The following is a 23,381-nucleotide window of genomic DNA, read 5'->3' on the forward strand; positions in this document are numbered from 1 at the left end:
AACTTTATTTGCTTATGGCTGGCTCCTCTATGTGGGAGGGGCAGCAGCTGGCAGCAGCCTGGGCTTCGGGTGCCCTCTGGTGGCTCTCGGAGGTGAAGACCAGAATTGGCCAAACTGGAGGACTTCACAGTCAAAATGCAATCTAAGGGAGGTGGCAGTGCTCCTCAGGGCTGCACCCCAGACCCAACTTTTGTGGATGGGGCATGTTGGGAGGAGGCCCTGAACCTCTGGCTCTCATACTCGCCCGTGTTGGACGCCCGCATGTTCTGCCGAGCCTTCATCTGCTTCAAACGGTCCTTGTCCACTTCCCGCTTGGTGAGGATGAAGAGGAGGATACCACAGGGGAAGCCGAAGGCCCTAGGGGTGGGAGATGTGCATGGGGTTTGGGCAGGGGCCGAGCTAGAGCCAAAGGAGCTGGGGGAAATCATTCTAGCTTTGCCATTTGTGCAAATGTAAATATCTCAAAACTATTAGTCCTCCATGCTGGTTACTGAAGGGACCCAGGTAAATCAGATCCTGCTATTGTCCTGCTTAAGGACCCATAACAGCTCTCCATCCTTTCCTGGCTAAGTGCAAACTCCTACGTATGGCACAAAAGGCCCAGTGTGGTCTGTGCATGATTCACTAGGCAGACCAGCCGCTTTCCTTCTGAGTCTGAGCAAAGGTCCATCTACCTAAACTGCTTATCCCCTCCCAGACTGTTCTCTATTCTCTTTCTGTCTCTTCTATTGTTTCTCTCGCTGTGGATTGCATCCAGCGTTTCCTACATGCTAATCATGTGTTCCACTACTGAGCTACCCCCCAAATTCCCTACCCCTCCCCGCCTTTCGAGATAAGGCCACGCTATGTAGCCCAGCCCGGCCTTGAACTCATTATCCTCTCGACTCAGCTTCTGGAGTGTTGGGATTATGGGCATGCACCACTGTCCCTGGCTTTTTCTTCTTAATCTGGGTAACTGTTAGTAGGGATGGCCTTGGTGTGTCAGAAAGAGCACAGAATCAGAAGACCCACTGTGGATTCCACCTCTGGGCCTTACTTCTCTCCTCCGTGAAATGAGGGTGTATTTGTCTTAGAAAGTCTAAAACATTGCTGTACATGGTAAAGTACTGCCTCCTTTTCCTTTAATATTTTTTTCTTTTTTCTTTTCCTTTAATATTGATCACTAATATGTATTAAGGCCAGAACCAGAACCAAATAACAATGTACAGAACAATTTCTAGCTACCACACAACTAATATAACTTCACATGATTTCAGTTAACTAATTACTAGGACTTAGGCCTCAGCCAAAGCTCCCAAAAGGGAAGATGAGGCTAGGGACCCAAATTTGAATCAGACCGGATCAGCTCACCCAACAGAGAACCTAGGCTCCCCAATTCCATATATTTTCTGACCTCCCCTTCCCTACTCCTCTGAGATTTCACTCCTTGAGCCCAGCAATACTATTTCCACAACCTTGGATTGGGCTCACCACCTGAAACTCAGAGATGTTAAGGGTCCTGCCCACCCCTGGGTGTACCCCTATTGGTGGGAAAAAGGATAGTCAAAACTCACCAGGCTAGTCCCACAGCTTTCATGGGGTTCCGCCCCCTCTTTCTAGGGATGTACTCCAGTTCAGGGGGTAGGGGCTCCAGTTCCTCCTTGCTCTCTGGGGAGCTGTGGCTCTGCAGTGCTCTGGTCCTGTTCTGAGAAGCCTTGTTAGCTGTGGCTCCTGAGAGGATCCCTGTGGATGGAAGTAAGGAAGGTCAGTAAGGAGGGTGAGAAAGTCAGTAGGAGATGGGCAAGGGCTGGGGAGGAGCAGGAGACGTCTAAAAAAGGGAGTTACTGCAGTTTGGAGTAACAAGTGCTAAGGAGAATCCATAGGGAAATAGGAAAATTGCCATCAAGGTGACATCTTTGGAAGCCACTTTCACTTCACTGCGGGCTCATCACCCTGGTTCCAGGAGAGCGAGCTTCGCTGCTGTTCTTCATTTCAGATGACAGGATGGGAAGGACTGCAGAGGGACTCACATAAGACGTACGAAGAAAATCCGGGAAAGGTTTTAAAACTGCAGAACGTTGGCACGGGAAGGGAGCTTAAAGGTAATCTACTACATCCCCTCTTGTTAAAGAAGAGGAAACTGGAGCAACGAGAGACGAACTGCTTCGTCCAAGGTCAAACTGCTAATTACCCAGGGCTAGAACCCAAGCCTCCAGAAGCCAAGGGCTCTTCTCTCTGCACTGCGGTGAGTGTGAAACATCTGGAGCGCGGGAGTCTAAAGACTGTCTTAGGGCTCCTACTTGCAATAGAATCCCAGAAATGTCGTGTAAGCCGAAGGAATGGACTGGGTGACCTCTAGAGAGCATCTTTCACCCCCAGACTCTTAAGATTCTGAAGAGAGGTGGGGGCAGGAACTGGCACCCCTGCCTTTCTGCTATAATCGGGCAGATGTGATAGACAAGAGAACTCCTGTAGTTTTGCCCTCCCCGGGGTCCCTCTCCTTACCCCGGAGGACGCGGGCATTTCTCGCCCCCCGGCCCTTCAGCGCCGTAGCAGCTACCACCGCAGCCATGTTCAGATCCCGCCCCCCTTCAGCGCGCTCCCCGCCGGGAATTGTAGTTTGTGTAAGGGGCCTCCCCCACTCCTTCCGACCTGCCTACAGACCAGAAACTACATCTCCCAGAAGCTCGAGGGAGCGGGCCCAGGAGAGCTAGTCTTCCCAGGAGACCCCGGAGGCGCGCACGCTCGCTTGTTTCCCTCCTGTTGGGGGCGGAGTCAGGGCGGGCGGAGTTTGCACTCTCCCCGCCACGCCCCGGGCCCCCCCTCTCCCAACTCTGCCCTATGATTGGTGATCCAGCCGGACAACCCTCGTCACCATTGGTCGGGAAGCCGTCGCTCTTCCTGCTGGGGAGTCGCCTAAGGCTACTTCCTCCCGGGAGGAGGGGCTCGAGTTCCGCGTCGTCGCGCAGAGCTGACTCTGGGAGGCGTTCGGGCCCAGAGAAGTGGTTCGGCCGCTTGCGCCGCATGGAGTCCGAATCGGACAGCGGGGCTGCCGCTGACACCCCCCCGCTGGAGACCCTAAGCTTCCATGGTGATGAAGAGATTATCGAGGTGGTAGAACTGGATCCCAGCCCTCCAGACCCTGGTGAGAACTGCCGTTGCTGGGGCCATGGGACAGGAGGCGCTCACCCCTGGCCTCTGACCCCTGTGTCTCCCCCCTCCCCATCACACCCCACCGGTCATGCCTGCCGACATCCCTCTCCCTGTCCCCAACCCACCCCCACGTTAGTTCTCAGGCCCGGCGGGGTGGGGGTTCCCTGACGCCTCCCTTGGCCCTTCCCCTCACACACCCCCTTCCCATCATGCCCTCGGCCCTCCCTTCCCACACGGTCGCTGGCCAACCCCAGGTCTTAAGACTTCGCTTCGCATCCTCCGCCCATGCATCCCCGTCTCCTGCCCTTCGTGCTCCCGTTACACCCCATCCGTCTGACCCCTCCTCAGCCTCTGGCCACAGGACCCACCCCAGCCTTGGTCTCCTTAGCCTTCTCCCCAACCCCCTAAAGCCTCCCGAGCCCCACCTTTTAACATTTTTCCCAAAAGCAGATGATCTGGCCCAGGAGATGGAAGATGTGGACTTTGAGGAAGAGGAAGAAGAGGAAGAGGGCAATGAGGAGGGTTGGGTTCTGGAACCCCAGGAAGGGGTGGTCGGCAGCATGGAGGGCCCTGATGACAGCGAGGTCACCTTTGCCTTGCACTCAGGTAGGAGGTGAACACTTTTAACTCAGGCCAGGTGGGCATTTTAGCGTTGCACGTTTGCTGCCTGCAGAGCATCATGAGAGACAGGAATGATGCCGGCCTTGTCCTGCAGGAGCTCGCTGGCAGGGAGCGTGTGGTCGCATGGTACTGGAATCAGTTGAGACTTGAGTTCAAGTCTGCTGCTTACCACTTTACTCCCTTTATAAACCATGCTGGGTCTTAGTTTTCTTTTTCTTTTTCTTTCTTTTTTTTTTGGTACTGGGGATCGAACTCGGGTCCTTGCTTAGTTTTCTTTTAATAAGTTATCTTTGATGAAAGTCAAAGTAAGTCAACTGAAGGGAAATTAGAGGAATTTACAGTCTTTAAAACATGTACGTTTTTGGCCAGGCCTGGTGACACATGCCTGTAAGGAGGAGGCTGAGGCAGGAGGACTGAAAGTGTGAGCGTAGCCTGGGTAACTTAGCCAGACCCTGACTCGAAGTAAAATTGAAAAATGGGCTGGGGATGTAGCTTACTGTGAAGGCCCTGACTTCAGTCTGCAAAAACAAAATCAAAAACAAAACACTTAAGTCCTTTTGAGTCTATTTTATGTAACCTCACCAGAAGCTCTGAGTAAGAAGCCAGTAACACATGCTCTCCTTACTCTGTGGTCCCCGGCCTGGTGGCGTCCCATGCTGCTGACTGTAAGGCCTGCACAAGTGCACACCTCTGGTCTGTGGGGGAGGTAAGGGAATAGGACAGTAAGGGATCTGCCCTGGAGAAGGACTTGGAGCTCAGCAGGCTTAGGGAAGGATTTCTCTTAACAACCTCATGCTTGAAACTTAGAACTTGGATGCACCCTTCGCTTTCTGGAGGGAAGACATTGTTTTGGGTGAAAGCAGTGGGGCTTCCTGAAGGTGCTGAAAGGACAGAACTCTGGCGGGAGCCCTGTCTCCTCACCCTTGGAATACCTTATCTCTTGGGACAGCATCTGTGTTTTGTGTGAGCCTGGACCCCAAGACCAACACCTTGGCGGTGACGGGGGGTGAAGATGACAAAGCCTTTGTGTGGAGGCTCAGTGATGGGGAGCTGCTCTTCGAGTGTGCAGGTGAGGGACCTGGTGCTGGGACCTGAGTGGGGTGTCATGTAGCTTTGGAGATGGTAGGGGTGGCCTAGAGTGGTCGAGCACCCTTTGGACAACCCATTACTGACCTTTGTTTAGGGCCAGCTCTGGCACGGCCCCTGGAACACAGAGAGTAATAACGTAGCCTTAGGCACGTTGGCCCAGGGAGTCTAGAAAGGCCTGAAAGGCGATGGCACTGGTGTAGGCCTAAGTAGGCGGAGGGAAGGATGTGGGGTTTCAGGCAGAGGTGTACAGGGGACAGAATGGGCGAGGCACAGGAGGCTGGGCTTGCATGACTGAGGGGCTAGCAGGTTCTCTCTTGGGGAGACCTGGAGCTCTTGTTGGTTCCTGGAGCTGCAGAGAATTTGGTCACCTATTCTGCTGAGATCCACCTGCCTTTTTTTCCTAGCTGGTCCTTTCAGGGGGCTAGGTACCTGGGTCAGGTGTCCCCAGCACTAGGTACCCTATTGTTTTCTTCTCTACCCACTTTTCTTTTCAGGCCATAAAGACTCTGTGACTTGTGCTGGTTTCAGCCACGATTCCACCCTGGTGGCCACAGGGGACATGAGTGGTCTCTTGAAAGTGTGGCAGGTGGACACCAAGGAGGAGGTCTGGTCCTTTGAAGCAGGAGACCTGGAGGTGAGATCCTCAGCGTAGGGTTCAACTCTGTGGGACCTCGGGTAGGGATGAGAGCCTCAGGGGCCAGTCCCACCTCCACTGCACCAGTGTATTCCAAGGTACAGCAGCAGTGTCTGCACCCATCACCTGGAAAGGTCCCGCTGACTCCAGGGTCAGGGAGGCCTTTGAAGGGGTTATGGGGAGGCTCCCAGGTGGCATGGGTGACGGGCCTCCCTGCTGACCCTTCCTCTCTGGCCAGTGGATGGAGTGGCACCCTCGGGCACCTGTCCTACTGGCGGGCACAGCTGATGGCAACACCTGGATGTGGAAGGTCCCAAATGGTGACTGCAAGACTTTCCAGGGCCCCAACTGCCCAGCCACCTGTGGTCGTGTCCTTCCTGATGGTGAGAGCAGCTGTTCAGGGTCCCCTCCTGGGTGCAGAGGTGGAGCCGGGGTTACGCACCTCCCTGAACTCTCTCCTGGGCCCCAGCTGGCCAACTCAGGCCTGCTTAGGGGCTCAAAGCCAGTGGCTCCGAGCTGGGTTTCGCCCCTGATTCATGGGGCAGTGTCTATGCCCTTACTCTTCTCTTCCCCTGCCCCGGTGCCCTCGTGTGGTGTCTCATGTGCCCTCTGCCTTCTCCTCGCTGCTTCCTCTGGCCCTTTAGGGAAGAGAGCTGTGGTAGGCCATGAAGATGGCACCATCAGGATTTGGGACCTGAAGCAGGGAAACCCCGTCCATGTACTGAAAGGTATCAGAGGCAGGAATTTGTGGGGGAGGTCTGTGAACCAGGGGCCGGACTCAGTGCCTGACCTGTTGCTCCACTTCTTCCCAGGGACTGAGGGTCACCAGGGCCCTCTGACCTGTGTCGCTACCAACCAGGATGGCAGCCTGATCCTTACTGGCTCTGTGGACTGCCAGGCCAAGCTGGTCAGTGCCACCACTGGCAAGGTGAGTGGACCCAGAGCCTGCTGCGGGCCTCTGCTTTCCGGAGTCACCTGCCCTTCCTTTTTCACTCTTGCTGCCTTTCCTTTCTGTTGGGACACTGAGAGTCCAGCCTTGTCTGACCCTCTGCTCTTGCTGACAGGTGGTGGGTGTTTTCAGACCAGAGACTGTGGCCTCCCAGCCCAACTTGGGAGAAGGGGAGGAGAGTGAGTCCAACTCGGTGGAGTCCTTGGGCTTCTGCAGTGTGTGAGTGTGAGCTAGGGCCTGGGGCTGGAGACCAGAGGGGCTGGGGAGAGGGAGGCTTGTGGGAGGCCTTGGGCTGGGGGACCAGAAAGGAGGCAGGGCCCGTGTGTCCAGGGTCTCATGAGCTGTCCTGGTGCTCCCCACTGCTCAGGATGCCTCTGGCGGCTGTTGGCTACCTGGATGGAACCTTGGCCATCTATGACCTGTCCACGCAGACTCTCAGGCACCAGTGTCAGCACCAGGTAGGGGGCCGTGTGCATGGCCATAGGGAAGCCCAGGCCTCAGGACCATCTGCCCAGACCTGCTCGGTCCTTCACGCTGACCCTCCCTCCATCCCTCCCTGAGAGATGGGAGCAGATGTCCCTCCTCTCCCACCTCTGACCTCTGCCCTTTGCCCTGCCTCTGTCATATCCCGGGCAGTCGGGCATTGTGCAGCTCCTGTGGGAGGCCGGCACCGCCGTGGTTTATACCTGCAGCCTGGATGGCATTGTGCGCCTCTGGGATGCCCGGACTGGCCGCCTGCTCACAGACTACCGAGGCCACACTGCCGAGATCCTGGACTTTGCCCTCAGCAAGTAAGTGAAGTGGGCAGGGCTGGGATCTTGTATATTTGGAAAGTGGACTATTGTGGGGGATATGGGGACTTTGGAGGGTGACGGGTTCTTCAGGCAAGTGAGACCCAAGGCCTGGCTTTAGTCTGCAAGGCAGGTGTGCTGGGAAGCCTGAGGGTTCACAGCCCAGGAAGTCATCACTTCTGATGCAGCCCCATCCCAGTGGTTGGCCGTGTCCTCCCGGGTCTCACGTCCCAGGCATGGGGTGGAGGCAGAGACTGGTCCTCTGTCCCCCTCAGCTCTGTTTCCCCCTCCCGTGATATCCCTGCTGGTTGCACAGATGCAACCACAGCGCTTGGCACTGGGGACCTAGGATGGCAGGTGTGCTGGAGAAGCCCGCCTTAGGGCCCCTGGGAAGTGGGTTTGGGTCTGGGCCCCAGGTTCCTCACACCCTTCAACCCTGTGCTTTCTGTCCACAGAGATGCCTCCCTGGTGGTGACCACCTCAGGCGACCACAAGGCGAAAGTATTTTGTGTCCAGAGACCCGACCGTTAATGGCTGCAGCCTCTGGCTAGGTGTCTGGTGTTGAGGTTGATGAAGGGTGAACCCTTTTCCCCCTCCAGCTGAGGCACAGGGTACAGAGGAAAGAGGAAGGGAGGGGATTCAACTACTTTCCCACCCCTTCAGCCGACTTGGCCCTCTCTGTCCTTTTCTCCTCGTTAGACCCACCCTGGGGCCTGTCCTTTCCCATCGCCCAGCCCTGGGGCCCTTCGAGGGAGGGTGATTCTTTCTCTTTCACTTGCTGGTGTGAGCCATGGGGTAAATATTTGTATGTGGGGAGTAGGTCTTTGAGGTTCCCGTTCTTTCCCTTCCCAAGTCTATGGGGATGGAAAGGAGGAAGAGATACTAGTTACAGATTTTAAAAATGTAAATAAAATATACTTCCCAGAGGCAGTGTCTGTGTGGATTTTGTGGCAACTGGACTCGAGTTAGCGAAGGCTGTGTGGGGGTGAGGCTCCCCCAGCTGCTGGAGGTCAAGGTTCGTAGCCTGCTGTCTCTGAGTGGTTTGTTCGAATTGACAGCTGCTTGCTTGTTTGGAGGTGGAATCTCCTTCACTTCATGAGTCCATCTGTAGGTTCTCTTTGGGGCTCTTCCACCTACTCCCCTTTTGGAAATATGGATAGAGATAAGCTTTAAAGGGCCAGCCAAGTTTTATTCCACCTGGGTGGGGTCCAATGAGGTGGAGTCTCTGATCCAGAAAGGTGGGGACGAAGGCACCTGGTGGCTGAGATGGTCTGATGCTTCTAGGAGTCAGCAGCAGGCCCTCTGCTAGTTCAAGTCCAGGTCAACGCTGCTTTGGCTGCTGGTGTGGTAGGCAGTGCTGGGGCCGGGACTGTCCCTTGAGGCTCTTCTCTGAAGCACTTGCAGCCACCTTTGGGCGGCCGCCCTCCAGGGGGCTGTGTAGCGCTGGTCGCCTAGACCCATGGCCACTGGCACGGCCGCTGCACTGGCACTGCTCAGTGAGATGAGGGACAACAGAGTTCCAGGCCCTAGGGGTGGGCGTCTCTCATAGGCTTGGACAGACAGGAGCAAGGTGGCCACGTAGGGCCCCCAGCACAGCCCAAAGAGCAGTGTGGCCCCAGCCTGGGCCCTGGCCTGCCTCCAGGTGAGGGTCCGGGCCAAGGTGGAGGGTGCATTGCGGCACACTGCCCGCTCAAGCCGGCGGATCTCCTGCAGCTGGCGGTGGGCGGTGGCCAGCACTCGGACAGAGAGAAGGGCGGCAGCCCCCACAGCAGGCAGCAGGAGCCCATAGACTTCGAGGTAGAGGTAGGGGGCCGGGAAGACAGACTGGGAGCTGCAGTTGGCACCAGGGCTCCAGTGGTTCCAACCTAGTGCAGGAAGGCTGCCAAAGATTAGGGAGGCTGCCCAGGTGAAGAGCAGGGCCAGCCGAGTGCTCCCACGGGGCCGGAGTGGCTGGAGCACTGCCACATAGCGCTCTCCATGCACCAGCAGCAGGTTAGCAAGCAGAGAGAGGAAGGTGAAGTTGGGAGTCAAGTAGAGGAGGAGGCAGGACCAGTAGCCCCGGCGCCTTTGGTTCCACAACCCTGGCAGGATGGGCAGTGCCAGCCCTGTGAGCACTCCGGCCAGCAGCAGGCTCAGGAAGAAGCAGCCTGCGGGTTGGCTGCGCAGATGGTGGTCCCAGGAGATGCCCAGGGCCAGGAGCAGGTTGGCAACAACAATGAGACTTGCCAGGGCCAGGTAGAGCCCCAGGGCCACCGAAGGAATGGGGCTGGACTCCTCCCTGGTGCTGTTGGGTGTCATTGCGGGCCTTGGGATGAAATAGGCCTGGAGTGGCAGCTGGCATGCCTGGATAGGGCAGGGGGTGGCCAGAGTTAGGATGGGGCTGCACGTTAATCAGAGGTGCCAGACCTGCCGACTGTGGGCCCCAGCCTGTTTGCTGACACACTGATTCAATTAGTTGCCAATTAAAAGTCCTACTTTTGGCTTCTTTTGGAAAAGCAGGTCTGGGAACATGTATGCCCTGTATGGTAGCAGGGCAGTGCCTGTCTTTGGACAGTTCACCACAGTCCCCAGCAGCTGGGGAGCTGAGCTTATGCCTGTCTAGACTGAAAGGTGGGCCCACCCAAGGCATTCTGTCCTCTCTGCCCCATCCACCGCCGAGGCCCTCAATGAGCCCAAGAGAGGATGGGGTTTGGGTGGTGTCCTGTGGCCTCCCAACTGGCATTGTGTGAGAGGCTCCTGTGGGCCAGGTCTGGGCACAAGTGGGGTGCCCTATTCTTGCACCCTGCCCACCCCCACCCCACCCCAGTGTCTGCCACAGCCTGTTACAGCTCAGTGAGCACCTTCTGGGTAGGACTTCCAGCCCATAAACTTGACTCGCCCGATCTACACTAGCAAAAGGCCCTTCCTGGGAGCTGGAGGGAAGGGGCAGTGGTAGGGTGCTTGGCAGGGAAGGTGGGGATGCCCCAGGCCTCCAGGAGCTGAGGCCAGGCCCAGAGGATGGACCAGGAGCTGGTGGTAGGGTCCAGCTTCCCTGAGGCTCTGATCTGTCCCAGTCGGTTCTCCACTTGGCTCCCTGCTCTCAGTCCCATGGCCACATGCAGGGGTAAGGGGAGGGGTCCTGGTCCTGTGGGAGCTCCTGCCTCTGCCAACAGGGAAGCAGCTGCAGTTGCTAGGATCAGAGTCAATAAGGAAGCTTCCCCTGGGTTGGGGTCAGGATCAGAGGCATGGCCACGTGGAGCAGAGGGAGGGAGATGGCCTCTTTCCCTCCCAGCTTCCCCCAGCCCTTGAGGTTGCTCAGTGTGCCCCTTTCCGTTCCCCTCAGCCAGTTCCCTCTTCTTTAGCCTCCTCCCTGCCTTTGACCCAGGACATCTTTCCCTCTGCGGTGGCCCCCCAGTTTCTGTTCCCCTTCCTCCCTGTGCCATCAACCTTATTAAACCCCATGAGACTTGGTCTGTTATCCGAAACTTGGCCTGAGATGGACTCCCAGACCTCCCACCTACCCCAGCAACAAGAAAGAAAAGGATCAGTCCCAGGTGTGATGTCCTAGTGGGGTGTGGGCTGTTTCACCCATATATCCTGAAAGGCCTAGTAGCTTGGGCCCATGCAGTGGCCTCTTCAGGATCTGGGCTGGGGAGGAGCGAGGGGAAGGAGGGCAGCTACTCACATGGCTGTGGACAGGTGTCCCTTGTCAGCTTGGGCTTTCCTGAGTGTCGGATGCGGCCACCAGCCTTGCCGGGCTTCAGACCATGTCTGCTGTCCTGGCCAGTGAGTGCTTCCACGGGACAGCAGGGCCAGGCTCGTCTGCCCCGCTCTATCCCAGCCTGGGTTCTGGGAGGGACAGCAGCTTATGCTAGCGGGCTTAGCCTTGGCCCCACCTCCAGGGGGTGGGACTTGGCACATCTGTGAGTGGCCGCCACTGAGAGGCCACCCCTCCAGGCCCCCACTGGCTCCTCCCTGTCCTGTCCTGGTGACCCCTCCTCAGCCTTCAGCCATGCCCTGCTGCCTAGGTAGTGGTTTCCTTACCGAGGTGGTGCCCTCCACAGCGAGGAGCACTCTTGCCTGCTGCCACTGCCCAGCTAATCTGGGAAATGCATCCCAGTTAATGAATAATAATGATCGACTGCATCTGACCCCTACCTCCTGCATCAGTGAATACATCTCCATTTTATGAGCCTTTTAAACCCAGAGTGGCCAGGACTGCACAGCCAGCTTGGTGTTCCTGCCAGGGCAGCAAAGGGAAGCGTGTGCTCGGGCAAGATGGTGGCAGTTTGGGTGTCGGGCTCGAGAATCTCAGTCCTCCCCCATCTCCTGATGGGCATTTCAGCTTTAAAGCCAACCTCACCTTCCAGAATCTGGGGTCATCAGGCATTTTTCTCAATTACTTTCCGAGTCAAGTTCTGAGCTATGTATCCAGTACAAGTGGCTCTGACAGTGGGACCTTATGCAAGCTGCTGCTGGGCCTGTTTTCCCACCCTTAAATGGGAGCGAGAGACAGCCTCTTGGGAGTGTGTGGGGACTGTCGGGAGTAACACAGGCGCACCTACACCCTGATGCTTGGCACTTGATGCAGGGGTCATCTCAACAAATGACTCTTCCTCCCTCCTCCGGGATGGTTAAGAGGAATGAGCCAGTGGGGATGAGAGCTGCAATCCTGTTTATTTTTTATAGCTGCCTGAACTTGGAAATTTCTAAACTTCACTTGCCTTCGTTTCCTCACCTCAAAATGGGGCTCACAATTGTACTCACCTCTGGTGTGACCGACATACATGAAATGGACTGGCATTTGGCGCACAGGCACTCAGAGTCGGCTGTTGTTACTGTCACTAACACTGAGGATTTCTGTCCTCTATACCTGTCCCGTCTTTGCAAGAACTCCACTGAGAAAGGCGCATAGGGAGCCTATGAAAAGCAAGGCGCTGATGCTTCTGTGCCACAGGGAAACAGAGGAAACTAGGTACAGTGAGAGAGACTGGGGGCCGGGGCTTTAACTCAGTGGTTCTGCCTGCCTCATAAGCTCAAGGTCCCGAGTTCGATCCCCCCGGTACCGGAAAAAAAAAAAAAAAAAATTGGCAAGTTCAAGGAACAGAAGCCAAGAGGTGTGGTGTGTGGTGCCCAGGTTTCCCCAAGTGTCAAGAATAACTTTGGGGTGAGGGGAGCTGCAAGCCAGCCTTGCTCAAGGCTGAAATGGAAAGGAGCAGGCTGAAATCACAGCAAGAAAGCTGGCGGTGAGATATGAGGAACAACCTTCCCACCGAAGAGCAGAGACCAATAGGATGTCTGCTCACAGGGAGACCCGGGCCCAGGGCTGGTAGCCCTAGTGGCTCCACCAGCCCTGCACAGCTGACTGGGGTCCTGAAGAGCTGGGACTTTGGTTGGGACAGAAAAGGAGAAGAGAAGAGTGGTTAGTCTCAAACTGAGCCTCCAGGGAAATGGCATGTGGCCCTCAGACCCATGCTGTCAAGTCTGGCTGTGTGGTGGCCCACATGTGATCCCAGCTACTCAACAGGCTGAGGCAGGAGGATTACAAATTCAAGGACAGTCTGGGCAATCTGGCCACACCCTGGCTCAAAATAAAAACCAAAAATGGCTGGGGGTGTATGTAGCTCAGTGGCAGAGCTCTGGGTTCAATCATAAGTACTGCCAAAAAAATAAAAAAGGCTCTGGGAAAGTTCAACTGGGAAAGTCTGGAGAGAAGTGGGTGCAGGACCCCTCAGATAACCAGACTGCCAGGAATAAACAGTCTCTGTTCCCAGACCTGGCCTCTTCCCCAAGGGATACAGGACATCTGCGTTTCTTTGCCGCTGCTCTGTCTAAACACTGTGTGTGGCACTGGCATGACACGTGAAGGCAGAGGACTCAGGCGAGCCGAGCGGAGGCGGGGAGACTGGGTTCTATCCTGACTCAGTCCTGCTTCCTCTCTGCATCTCTATGGAGTCCTCCTCGGCTGACTCACCCCCAGCCTTTGTCCCTTCACCCAGAGGGCTCTAGCAAGTTCCCAGACACCATCTAGCTGGCTGTGTCCTGGGCCTGCTCTCTCTCTTGATGTAGAGCATGTGTTACGGTGACCAATCCAGACTCTGGCTCTTTGTCAACTGCCATTCTTGTGGATATCAGCTTCTCTTCTGGGCTCCGAAGTCTGGGACTAGATGGTTGTGCATGTGAGGCCCAAAGGCAGTCACTCACTCGACCAAAGGAGGTAATGAAGGGAAGGGGGCTTCCTGGCTGCTGGCTCCTCTTCACCCACAGGCAAAAGCAGATGAGTCCTTTAGATCTAAGACCCAGAGACTAGCCAGGATTCTAGCTTCAGGAAGCCTCCAGTCAGCTGTTTAGGGAGAAGACACCCTGTCTTTGTTAGGTCCAAATGGCCAGACTGGACTGAGGGTCATAGCTCAGTGGTAGAGCACAAACCTAGGCCATGTGAGGCCTTGGGTTTGATTTCCAGCGTGGCCCAAAAGGTGGTGAGACGCCCCACATCTGGGCTGGCTGGCTGGGTCAGATAGTAACTCCAAGAGCACAAATTGCAGTGTTTTTGGTAATCCCCAGAAGGGGGCAGCATTGCCCAGACTGAAATTTGGCACTAGAAGGGACCCAGCTAGATAGAGTACATGGCAGCAGCTGCTGGGTCAAGAGTACAATGAAGATGGGTCCTTGATTGAAGGCAACAGAATGGCCACTGCCACATTATCAGCTTCCACAAGAAGCCTGCTGCAGCAGCCAGGCTGTTTCCTTTCCTGGTTTTGCACCCTCTTCAACTTCCTGTTATAATCTTGATTTCTTTTCCTGCCAAGCTTCTCCTTCATTACTTGCCCAGGTCCTACTTCACCCGGATATGAAGACTCCCAACCTCTCTGTGCCAGTGAAATCCACTGCCCTCTGCAATAAGGCCCATTGCAGGGAAAGTGTAACTATCTTGGGGAAGGCTTGGAAAATCCCAAGCCAGAATGAGGCTTTCCTTATGGTAGACTTTGCTCCTCAATAATCTCCCCACTTCCTGATCCTCTTCAGGGTCTAAAGGGAACTAAGATTTATTTAATGGCACTAGAAATTACAATGATAAGGCTGGAGGGTATAGCTCAGCGGTAAAGCACTTGCATTATAGATGTCTTAAATGCGACAGGTATTTACTTGTTTTCCCCCTGTAAAAAGCCTGTGGGTTCAATGCCTGGTACGGGGAGCGGGGGGGCCCCTGTGGGGTAGGTGGCACTAGTCCAACTAAAGGTGAGGCTACCTGGGGCTCAGATTAGGAAATGTTCTGTTACAGATTTCTTTGGTTGTAGAACCTGAACCCAAAAAGAAGTCTAAAACCTTGCTGTGTACTTGCATAGCTCCAATGTAAGGACATCTACGCCTCTCAGGTGTGGCCCTCCAGGCAAGTGATCCAGTTAGCAGTCTGGACCACTTTTAGCCAGCCTGTACCCCTGGTGTGCCAGACCCATCAGAGATGTCCCTCCTCCCAGTCCTAAGGGGACATCACTTTTGCTGACAGAGTAAGGGTCTTGAGACTAGGTCCATGCCAAGGACAACAGGTTAGGACAAAGAAATGGGTGTTGGGTTGGTGACTTAGCTCACTGGTTTCGCTGCCTGCTGTGCAAGGACCCAAGTTCGATCCCCAGTACCAAAAAAAAAAAAGTGGGTGTAGTGGCCCATGCCTGTGATCCCAGCACTCGGGAAGTTGAGGCAGGAGATCACTGAGTTTGGCCTGGGCTACACAGTGAATTCAAGATGAGCTTAAACTACATACCAAGACCCTGTCTCAAAAAAAAGAGAGAAAAGGATGAGCCTCAATAAGGGTTTACGTCAGCATGGCTTTTTTTTTTTTGGGAGGTAGGGTCTTGCTATGTAGTTCAGGCTGGCCTCAAACTCAGTAGTTTTCCTGCCTCTGCCTCCCAAGTGCTGAGATTATAGGCAAGTGCCACCATGGCCCAGCTTCAGCACAGGCTTCTGGTTTTTAACACTGACAAAGCATCCTGGAAGTCACATGAATGGAAAAACTGCCACTAGTCAAAATTATTGAGAGCCCCTTAAAATAACTCATGGGGTCCAGAACACATGTCACTACCCCTCAGTATACTTATTTATATGTAGCTGGGTTTTCTAGCTATTTGAGGTTTAGAGAGAAGCAGTTCACCAGTCCCATCCTGGTGTGTATACTGTAACTAGAGCACACCCCAAGTCAATACTGACTTAGCCCACGCTACTGCACTTTCTTTCGGGGCTGGGGATTAAACCCAGGGCCTCATGCATGCTCCACCAGTGCTCTACCTACGACACAGCTTCACCCCCGGCCCTGTACTATTTCATTTTAAAAAACTGCTGGTGACAAAGCTACACATGTGAAAAAAAATATGCATAAAAGTACATAAAATGGACAGATTATGTAAACTGGTGCAACGTGAAGAGGGTCGACAGTCCATACCAATGTCACCTTCCTGGTTGTGTTCCTCCTATAAACCATTCAAAGCGTCACCACCAGGGATATTAGATGAAGTGTACAAGGGATTTTAAGGTATTCTTTCTGACAGCTATATGTGAATCTACAGTTACCTCAAAATAAAAAGTTTAGGATATAGAAATCATCTTGCCCAGAATAGAAAAAAAAACAAAGTAGGAAGGCAGAAATTAGGACAGCTCTCAGACCATTTCAGATGCCCCCAAATTCTCCAAGCAATTCCTTAATAAAGTTTTCAGAATCAGTTTCATTTTAGGGATTGTGTTCTGCTAGGAGAGAGTGTACTCTGCTGGGCTCCCTGCTATTTGTGAGGCAGGCACCTCACAAGGGCAGCTTTGCAGGTCCATCTTTTGGGAGCTGCATGAGGAAAGGAACTGTGGCCAGTGAGTGTGCATTAGATCCAAACCTGAATGAATATTCACAAATGTTTTAGAGACCCACACACCCGATGGAATGCACTTTGGGAAATGCTATACCAAGGAGCAATGCTTGAAACCCACAAAACACTTTCATCTGCCCATCCCCATCTGGGAGTTTCTGGACCACTCAGACCAGCTAGGCTGTCTCAGAGACCAAGCTTCCCAGGATCCATGTCCACATTCAGAGCTCACTGGTGAGTGGGTTCTCTCCTCTAGGGCAGCCAGGATCCATACTACAAGCTTTTCAGCTTGGGTCTTCGGGTTCCAGGCAGTGCACGCCAGCTCTTCTTCTTTCCTCCTTTCCTTTGGACTCAGTCCAGAAACCCAGCAAATTCTCATTTAAGATAGAAAGTTTCTTTATTAATGACCCCAACCGTATTTCTTCAGATACAGGAGTTTTGAACTCAAATACTTAGGAGAAAACAAGTTAAGATTGCATTATCCTGCAACTCATTACCAGTAACATATTGCAAAGCGAAACAGCTTGGAAAAGAGGGTGTGAGGGGAGGGGAGGGAGGGAGGGAAGATAAAAGAAGAGGAATTAAGTTGATCAAGTGGAATTCTTTTTTTCTTTTAAATTCTTGGGAACTATGAAGTCCTTGCAAGCACAGCTCATTTCTGCAGATTATTTTCCAAACGCGTACAAAATGGAACCCAAATGGGCAATCCCTTAGAACCTGGAGAGGTGCAACATGAAGGGCCTCGATTATCCAGCAGCAAGCTGTCCCACCTTCAGTCGCCAGCGCTTCTTCTTCCATTCCCAAGAGTTAGCGGGACGAAAATGTTTTCCCCCTTCAAAAGCAGAGAGTAAGAGTGAAGGCTGGTTTCTGGCTGTCCATTCCTTGCACCCCACGCTCTTGTACTAGGGGTCAGACTTCCAAAGGGACACCAAGTAAGAGAAGCAAAGGGAGCTTACTCAGGCAGAGGCACAGAAACCACAGGGCATGGCCAAGATCTAGCTCTCACCACCTTCCTTCCTATTGAATAGGCTATTAGGTATGAGGACATTAGTGTACCAAGCAGAGGGGAGGATCCCCTGTCCAAAATCTAGATACCTCAGATGGACCTGAATTTCAGACTGGGCTCAACCATCTGCCCAGCACTAGTCATTAGACAGTGCAAACTCCTCCTAACCAGCTGATCCCTTTCAGGGCTCCCAAATAGCAATTTTTTAACCTTTTACCATGGAGCAAGAGGTTCAAAGCAATTAAAAAAACTTCCAAGGTTAAAGGCATCTCTGTTGTCACATGGTAATTACACCCCAGTTGCATGCCAGGCTCCTAAGCTGTGGTATCTTGCCCCCACATCTCCCCAGAAAGACAGTTGTTCCCAAAGACAGCAGGAAAGCAGAGCAAAACGAAGGGCTCTGAATTTTTCCCACCCTGGACATCTTGGCCATCCCCAAGTGAAACCACATTTGGTTACTCTGTGCCCAGATGACAAGCAGAGCACGAGGGATGCTGACAGTCAGTCAAGCCTGCTCCTTACAGCAGGCTGCTACCATATTTCACCTGCCCACACTCCTACAGACTCTTGTTCCACTGTGTGGGGACCTTGTTCTCTTCCTGAGGCCGAGCCACTGAATTCATCATCAGTAGCATGATCAGGGTTTCAAGGTGGACAGTTATTGCTTCCCTTTCTCCTTTCTGGGGCCCAACCTCGCCAAAGAGGTCACAGAAAAGGCAAAGCTGCTCTGAGAGCCAGGATGCATTTTTTATGAACAATTTGGTCATTTTAAGGACCCATCTTTTCCTCATACAAACTGCCCTCACCTCACTCCCAGCCACCTGCTGGCCATGGTATGGGACGGCAGTGGCCTGGTGGGCTCTGCTCCTGAATAGACAAGCAGGTGAGGGGGCAAAGGTGGTGCAGGGAGCCCTGGAACTACTTCAGTGTCCAGCTTTTCTGCATTTTCTTAGTACCTCCTCCTTTTGTTTTTGAGCTGGGGTCTCACTATGTTGCCCAGGTTGGCCTTGAACTCCTAGGCTCAAACAATCCTCCCACCTTAGCCTGTGGAGTAGCTGGGACTACAGGCACATGCCACCATGCCTGGCTTCTCTGGCTCTGACAGGCTGCCAGGTCAAACCTCTCTTTCGCCACTGCTACCAGTACCCGCCAGGTTATCCCAGCTTCCCCTGAACTGCTGTTTCTCTCCTGGGCCTCGAAAGTGGCTGCCTTGAGGTCACCACAGAGGTGCTTAGAAGCCTGCAGAAGCCAGCATGGAGACAAGAGACTGGAGGGGCAGCAAGAACATGTGTGTTCCTGAGCACACCACTGCCTGCTCAACTTGTTCGTAGCTTTGCCATTTTAGGACACGCTAAGAAGCAGTGGAGAAGAAATGATGCTGCATGTCACTGCATGGCATTTGGACATCTCTCTAAGTAGAGGATCTAGCTAAAGCCAAATCACTATTTTTAGGCTCTGGTTGACAGTGCAGAGCTCGCACAGAAAGGTGTCTGCTCAAAGTCAGGGCTGCCTTCAACTGTTATGTACTAATGTGTGACGTTCCTGTGGCTGGTCAGCATTCAGGCAGACACCTCTCTCATTCTTTGGATGGCAACAGAAACTATAGGTGATAGAAGGGGCCTCACCTGGCAGGGTTAGGAACCTGAAGCCTCTGCATACCACACTCACCAAAGGTTCCCCCAAGAGCAAAGGTGTTGGCAAATGCAACGGCTGGGAGGGGTGAAGGGTGCCTGGTTTACCTCAAGACTTAATTCACTTGGCACTAAGATGTAGATAAGCACTGACTACTTTATCTGAAGACAAGACTGCCCAAATGTCACCAGTAAGGGAACCAAGATTTGGCACCTGCCCTGAAGACTGAACTGTCTAGGCCCTATACCATGCCTCTCCTGCTGGCAGAGCCACGCTGTTTACTGCTCTGCCCAACATTTCCATCATGACAAACGCAGCCTTCGTCTCCACACCATCTTCCTGCTAAGAAGCAGCCAGGAGGAAGACATTAGGAGTGGTTCTAGGTCTCTACACAACTCCACATCCTTAAACAACTTACTCTATTTCTTCAGGAATACCAGGACAGGACTGACCTTCCAACTCAAGCCTGAAGAGCAGTTTCTTGGTCCAACAGTCCCCTTGTTTTTTCTTTCTTGCCATTCTCATAGCTCACAAAGATGTGGAAATGATGGAAGCCCTCTGGGCCCATTGAGAATTGAGACCCTGTCAATCCCATCTGCACTCTGGCTGGTAGCTCTCGGCCCAGCCCCACTGGCTTCACATGTGGCACTACCCAGACACCCACTGGGCCAGGCGACCAGCCCCAGCCATCAGCCCCCGTGACATTCTTCTCACTGGGCTCAAGAGAAGACAGTGGTTCTCATCTACTCACGTGATTGTTTTCATTTCTTTTTTCTCAGCATCTGGGCGTGCACGGTTCAGCACCTTGAGGAAGTCAGATGTTTTTGCCCGCATACGTGTGTGAATATAGGCCTGGGAGTAAATACAGCAGGTACTGAAGCAGAGTAGAAAGGCAGCTATGCTTTCATTAGAAGCCACCGGGACAGTACAGAATATATCGTGGGATAGACCCAGGCCACAAAGGGAAGCAAGAATTGGGGTGACTCTAGAGACACAGGCTCACCTCTGTGCTGTGGACAGGGCTAAAGAGGACTGAGATGGTTTCTTTTTCATTTAGAGTGCTAGGGATCAAACCTAGAGCCTCATGGATGCTAGGCAAACTCTACCACTGAGCTACACCCTGGTCTCAGAGATGCTTTCTTGAAGCCTCTGGACTTATCTACTTAAGAGTCCTAACAACAGCAGGGACTGAGATGCGGTGTTCCTTACCTTGGAGCACTTGATATGGTAGTGCAGGTAGTCCCGGAACGTGTGGATCAGGTTGATGGTGTTGTCTCGGGAACTGGCATTGGTATGGCGAGGGAACAGCACTGGGGGTGGGGAGAAACAAGCAAGGCATCAGGGTGTAGCACAAATGCCCAAGGTGGAAGAGCAGCAGCCTATAGTGCGCTTCCCTGTCTCCCCTGCTTTGGTATACCCAAACTTTTAACAGTTTTGTCCTTGAGACAGGTGGGGATAAGCAGTGTAGCCAAGGGTGACGCCAAGGAGTGCGAACAAAGGCATTTGCCACCTAAAAGCAAGAAAATGACTCTGAATCTTCATTTCAGGTCAGGCTTCTGAGGCTTGCAAGCTGAAATCTATTCCCTGTCTGCCACACACCTGCTAGCTCCTGCCCCTGTAGCTCATTTGACCCCAGGGTGACACTAACTGGCTCTCCAGGAAACAGCTGGCCTTAAGAAATCAGGCTTAGGGTTGGGCGGGGTGGCGCATGCCTGTAATTCCAGCACTTGGGAGATTGAGGTAGGATTGCCCCAAACTCGAGGCCAACCTGGGCTTCAAGATCAGCCCAGATTACACAGTGAGACCTTGTCTCAAAAAAACTTAAAACAAAACCAAAAAAACAAGAAATCAGGCTTAGGAAACAAGCTGCCATCTGGGGTCCTTGGCACTGAAGCATAGTAAACCTCTGGAGAAACTAGATTCCAGAGGCTATCCCACACTCTTGCTGTGAAAAACAAACACCAGGGCATAAGGATCCCATTTTTTTTTTTCTTTTAGAGACAAGGTCTTGATATGTAGTCCATGCTGACCTTAAACTTATTATGTAGCCTAGGCTGGCCTTGAATCCACGATCTTCCTGCCTTGGCTTCCAGAGTGCTGGGATTACAGGTGTGCACTACTACACTTGGCTCTGAGCCCACAGGCAGGAAAAACCGCTTTGCATGGGACTGGGCTCTAGCCACCTGCAGACCCATGTGGCCACCATTCAGTCTTTGGCACTGAGGCAAACCTATACCTTTTTCCTTGGGCTTTTTTTTTGGTACTGGGGATTGAACTTGGGACCTTGTGCTTTCGAGGCAGGTGGCGGCACCACTGAGCTAAATCCCTGGCAGTTCCTTGGGCTTTTTAGGGTCCTCTCTATGTTCTGCACCTACTCCATCACTGATTTCATAATCAGCAAGAACCTTGAGTTCTCTGAAAGGAAAGGAAAAGGAATGCCCATAAGAAAGAGCGAGAATCCTGGCCTAAAAGGAAACAAACATCATGAAAGGAGATAAATGCATTTCAAAGAACTATAGTGCATGTGACTGTAAGTTTACTATGATTTTATGTGTCACAGGAGAGAAATGTTACCAGTTCAACTGACATGTCATGAATTATAAGATGCACCTCAACTTCATGGAGAACAATGCGGGGGGGAAAAGGTATAGCTTTGATTTAATAAAAGAAGATAAATCAACTCATACAATACCACTAAGCAGGTATACCTCCTGCTCAAAGGTAAATTAAATAAATTAATAAATTAACAAATAAATAAATCAAATTCACAAAAGGAGGCCTTTCAGAAGTATTAAGTGCAGAGTGTGAATGAGCTGTCAATGGTAACGATCAGCCAGCTCATGAGGCTGAAGCAAATGAGGAGAGGACTTGAGTTTCTTCAGCGGAAAAGAGTAAGTGAATCATGCTCAAGCTTAGAAGCAAAACACCAAGAAATGCCAGATGACAGAAACCTACATCGAGCTGTTTTGCAATGCTGACCGTGCCCTATTCCTAAATCTTGACATCAGAAGCCAAGCCCCTTTTCTTGAGATTTAAGAACAGAAAGAGAAAAGAATGATTACTGTACCAAAAAAGCACCTGACCTTCTCTATAATCAGCAGCCTATGACACCTTCCCACAACCACCAGCAGTGGCAACAGGAGCAGGTTGGTTCACCTGCTTTCGCTCATCTTAAAAATGTTAACCAAGGCCCTGTCCAGATCTAGGCATTCTGCCACATGAACTCATTAAGGCCACAGGAGAGGTAACTGCACCCCACTCACCAAAGGTGATGTAGCCAATGTTGTCGCCCACAGCGGCATCTGTGTCTTTCAGCTCTAGAGGAGGTTCCCTGTGGCTAAAGAGGACCTGGGGGGCTGTGTGGCTGGCTCTGCGTCCTTCTTTGAACTCCTGTGGAGACAAACCAAGAGAAGTTGGTGTAAGATGACAGCCAACTTATGCTATGGGGTTTGTCCTATATGGTATGACCTGTGTAGCCCTCTGGACCAGCAGAGGGCTAAAAACCAACTGTACCAAACCTGAACTACTATGAGTGGTGGCTGCTATCAGAGCACTTCAGAATCAAAAGGAAGAGATTAGAGAGTACTTAACAATAGGTGGACCCATCTTTCATACCACATACCAATAGAAACTCCAAACAGATACAAGATTCATATGTAAAAATTCTAGGAAAATAGCAGGTAAATTTCTTTATAATTTTATAGTAGGGAGGGATCCCCAACTACGACTCAACACCTAGAAACATAAAAGAGAAAGCTGACAATTTGATTCTGCAAAAATAAACTTTCACAATGGAGACAAAACTCTTTAAAATACAGTCTGACAATCTTGAAAAAATAATGGCAACTCTTATTATTATTTTTTTTTGGCAACTCTTATTATTGATGAAGGACTAATACTTCTTGGTATATAAAGATATTGAGGTCAATGATGGAATAGAAAAACGAGCAAAGGGCACAGACATTTCACAGGAAAAGAAAAACAAATGGCTTTTATTGTAAGGAAAGATGTTTTGTTTTCACGTGGAAGAGGCTGTAGTTATCATTTTTAACCTATGAGAACAACCAGAAATCCAAAAGTTTGACAGTCTACTTTGGGGAAATGAGCACTCATCATCCACTGTCAGTTGGAGAGAAAATACAATACTCTATGGAGAAGAGTTTGGCAATATTTACCAAAATCACTGACTTTGATTAAGTGCTCAGGAAATAAGCTACAGACATAATAACCACAGATGTAAACAAGTAGAAAGGACCCTCAAAATAATACCTTTACAACTACCTGAGAGGGAGACTCCATCTTATTCCTGCACATAAAGAAACCAATGGTTTCCAGTTCACTAATTTCAGTTACTGATGAGATCTTACATTATGGAAAGAATTCTAGTTCATCACAATCTAATCTCCAGAAGTAACTGCTGGTCTAGTTGCCTTTCAAGGAATGAGTGCTGAAATGATGATGCCTACTAGACTTTATCCAGTGCTTGGCTGGTACATCCACAAAGGCAATATGGCAAGGTCCAGGAGTAGGATACCCAACCTATGTTAGTGGAAGAATGGAACTCCTTGTTTGCCTTTCCCCAAAGGCAGGAAGCACTCCTCAGTTTGCCTGCCAAGTTACAAAAGCAGGCCTTGTGTCCTGATCAGGCTGGATGTGTATGCAGGCAGAGGAAAGCCCATAATGGCCCACAGCAAGCAGA

General features: G+C 52.1%; 4 protein-coding genes across 6 annotated transcripts in view; 1 reads left to right on the forward strand and 3 right to left on the reverse strand.

Annotated features, from left to right (window-relative positions):
• Pnkd (PNKD metallo-beta-lactamase domain containing) overlaps window positions 1-2,664 on the reverse strand; it is an 81,575-nt gene extending 78,911 nt beyond the window's left edge. Inside the window, exons 1-2 of the mRNA XM_004864598.4 lie at window positions 2,485-2,664; window positions 1,554-1,722 (exon numbers count right to left, since the gene is read on the reverse strand). Coding sequence (XP_004864655.1) covers window positions 1,554-1,722; window positions 2,485-2,551 — 236 coding nt within the window. The 5' untranslated portion in view covers window positions 2,552-2,664. The remainder of the gene's footprint in view (window positions 1-1,553; window positions 1,723-2,484) is intronic.
• A 245-nt stretch (window positions 2,665-2,909) lies between these two features.
• Aamp (angio associated migratory cell protein) lies at window positions 2,910-8,142 on the forward strand. 2 transcript variants are annotated; one of them, XM_004864604.3, is made up of 11 exons: window positions 2,910-3,124; window positions 3,580-3,738; window positions 4,703-4,822; window positions 5,337-5,476; window positions 5,715-5,859; window positions 6,121-6,204; window positions 6,289-6,404; window positions 6,541-6,644; window positions 6,793-6,883; window positions 7,062-7,216; window positions 7,672-8,142. In XM_004864604.3, the coding sequence occupies exons 1-11, from the start codon at window positions 3,004-3,006 to the stop codon at window positions 7,745-7,747; spliced, it is 1,311 nt and encodes a 436-aa protein (XP_004864661.1). In that variant the 5' UTR covers window positions 2,910-3,003; the 3' UTR covers window positions 7,748-8,142. The 2 variants fall into 2 exon arrangements, with proteins under 2 accessions (XP_004864661.1, XP_004864662.1); XM_004864605.3 differs by having other exon boundaries at window positions 2,911-3,124; window positions 3,583-3,738.
• Gpbar1 (G protein-coupled bile acid receptor 1) lies at window positions 8,097-11,045 on the reverse strand. The gene is made up of 2 exons (XM_004864603.4): window positions 10,881-11,045; window positions 8,097-9,559 (listed from the first exon to the last, which is right to left on the reverse strand). Exon 2 carries the CDS (start codon window positions 9,512-9,514, stop codon window positions 8,522-8,524), a length of 993 nt encoding a protein of 330 aa, XP_004864660.1. The 5' UTR covers window positions 9,515-9,559; window positions 10,881-11,045; the 3' UTR covers window positions 8,097-8,521.
• A 5,371-nt stretch (window positions 11,046-16,416) lies between these two features.
• Window positions 16,417-23,381, reverse strand: part of Arpc2 (actin related protein 2/3 complex subunit 2) — a 29,420-nt gene continuing 22,455 nt past the window's right edge. For both annotated transcript variants that reach the window (XM_087206060.1, XM_013065527.3), the window contains exons 8-11: window positions 21,946-22,072; window positions 19,892-19,992; window positions 19,434-19,534; window positions 16,417-16,876 (exon numbers count right to left, since the gene is read on the reverse strand). In XM_087206060.1, the coding sequence (XP_087062186.1) occupies window positions 16,852-16,876; window positions 19,434-19,534; window positions 19,892-19,992; window positions 21,946-22,072 (354 nt within the window). In that variant the 3' untranslated portion in view covers window positions 16,417-16,851. The remainder of the gene's footprint in view (window positions 16,877-19,433; window positions 19,535-19,891; window positions 19,993-21,945; window positions 22,073-23,381) is intronic.

This window comes from Heterocephalus glaber, unplaced genomic scaffold (genome assembly GCF_053883595.1).
Source record: "Heterocephalus glaber isolate CG9 unplaced genomic scaffold, H.glaber_assembly_v1.0 deba00000621, whole genome shotgun sequence".
In the NCBI taxonomy this organism is placed as follows: domain Eukaryota; kingdom Metazoa; phylum Chordata; class Mammalia; order Rodentia; family Bathyergidae; genus Heterocephalus; species Heterocephalus glaber.

Bases quoted from the DNA above. Each gene is read 5' to 3' on its own strand.
- Aamp (XM_004864604.3), top strand. From the start codon at position 3,004: ATGGAGTCCGAATCGGACAGCGGGGCTGCCGCTGACACCCCCCCGCTG. The intron at 3,739-4,702 runs GTAGGAGGTGAA...CTCTTGGGACAG, and splicing joins CACCTTTGCCTTGCACTCAG to CATCTGTGTTTTGTGTGAGC. The intron at 6,645-6,792 runs GTGAGTGTGAGC...CCCACTGCTCAG, and splicing joins TCCTTGGGCTTCTGCAGTGT to GATGCCTCTGGCGGCTGTTG.
- Gpbar1 (XM_004864603.4), bottom strand. From the start codon at position 9,514: ATGACACCCAACAGCACCAGGGAGGAGTCCAGCCCCATTCCTTCGGTG.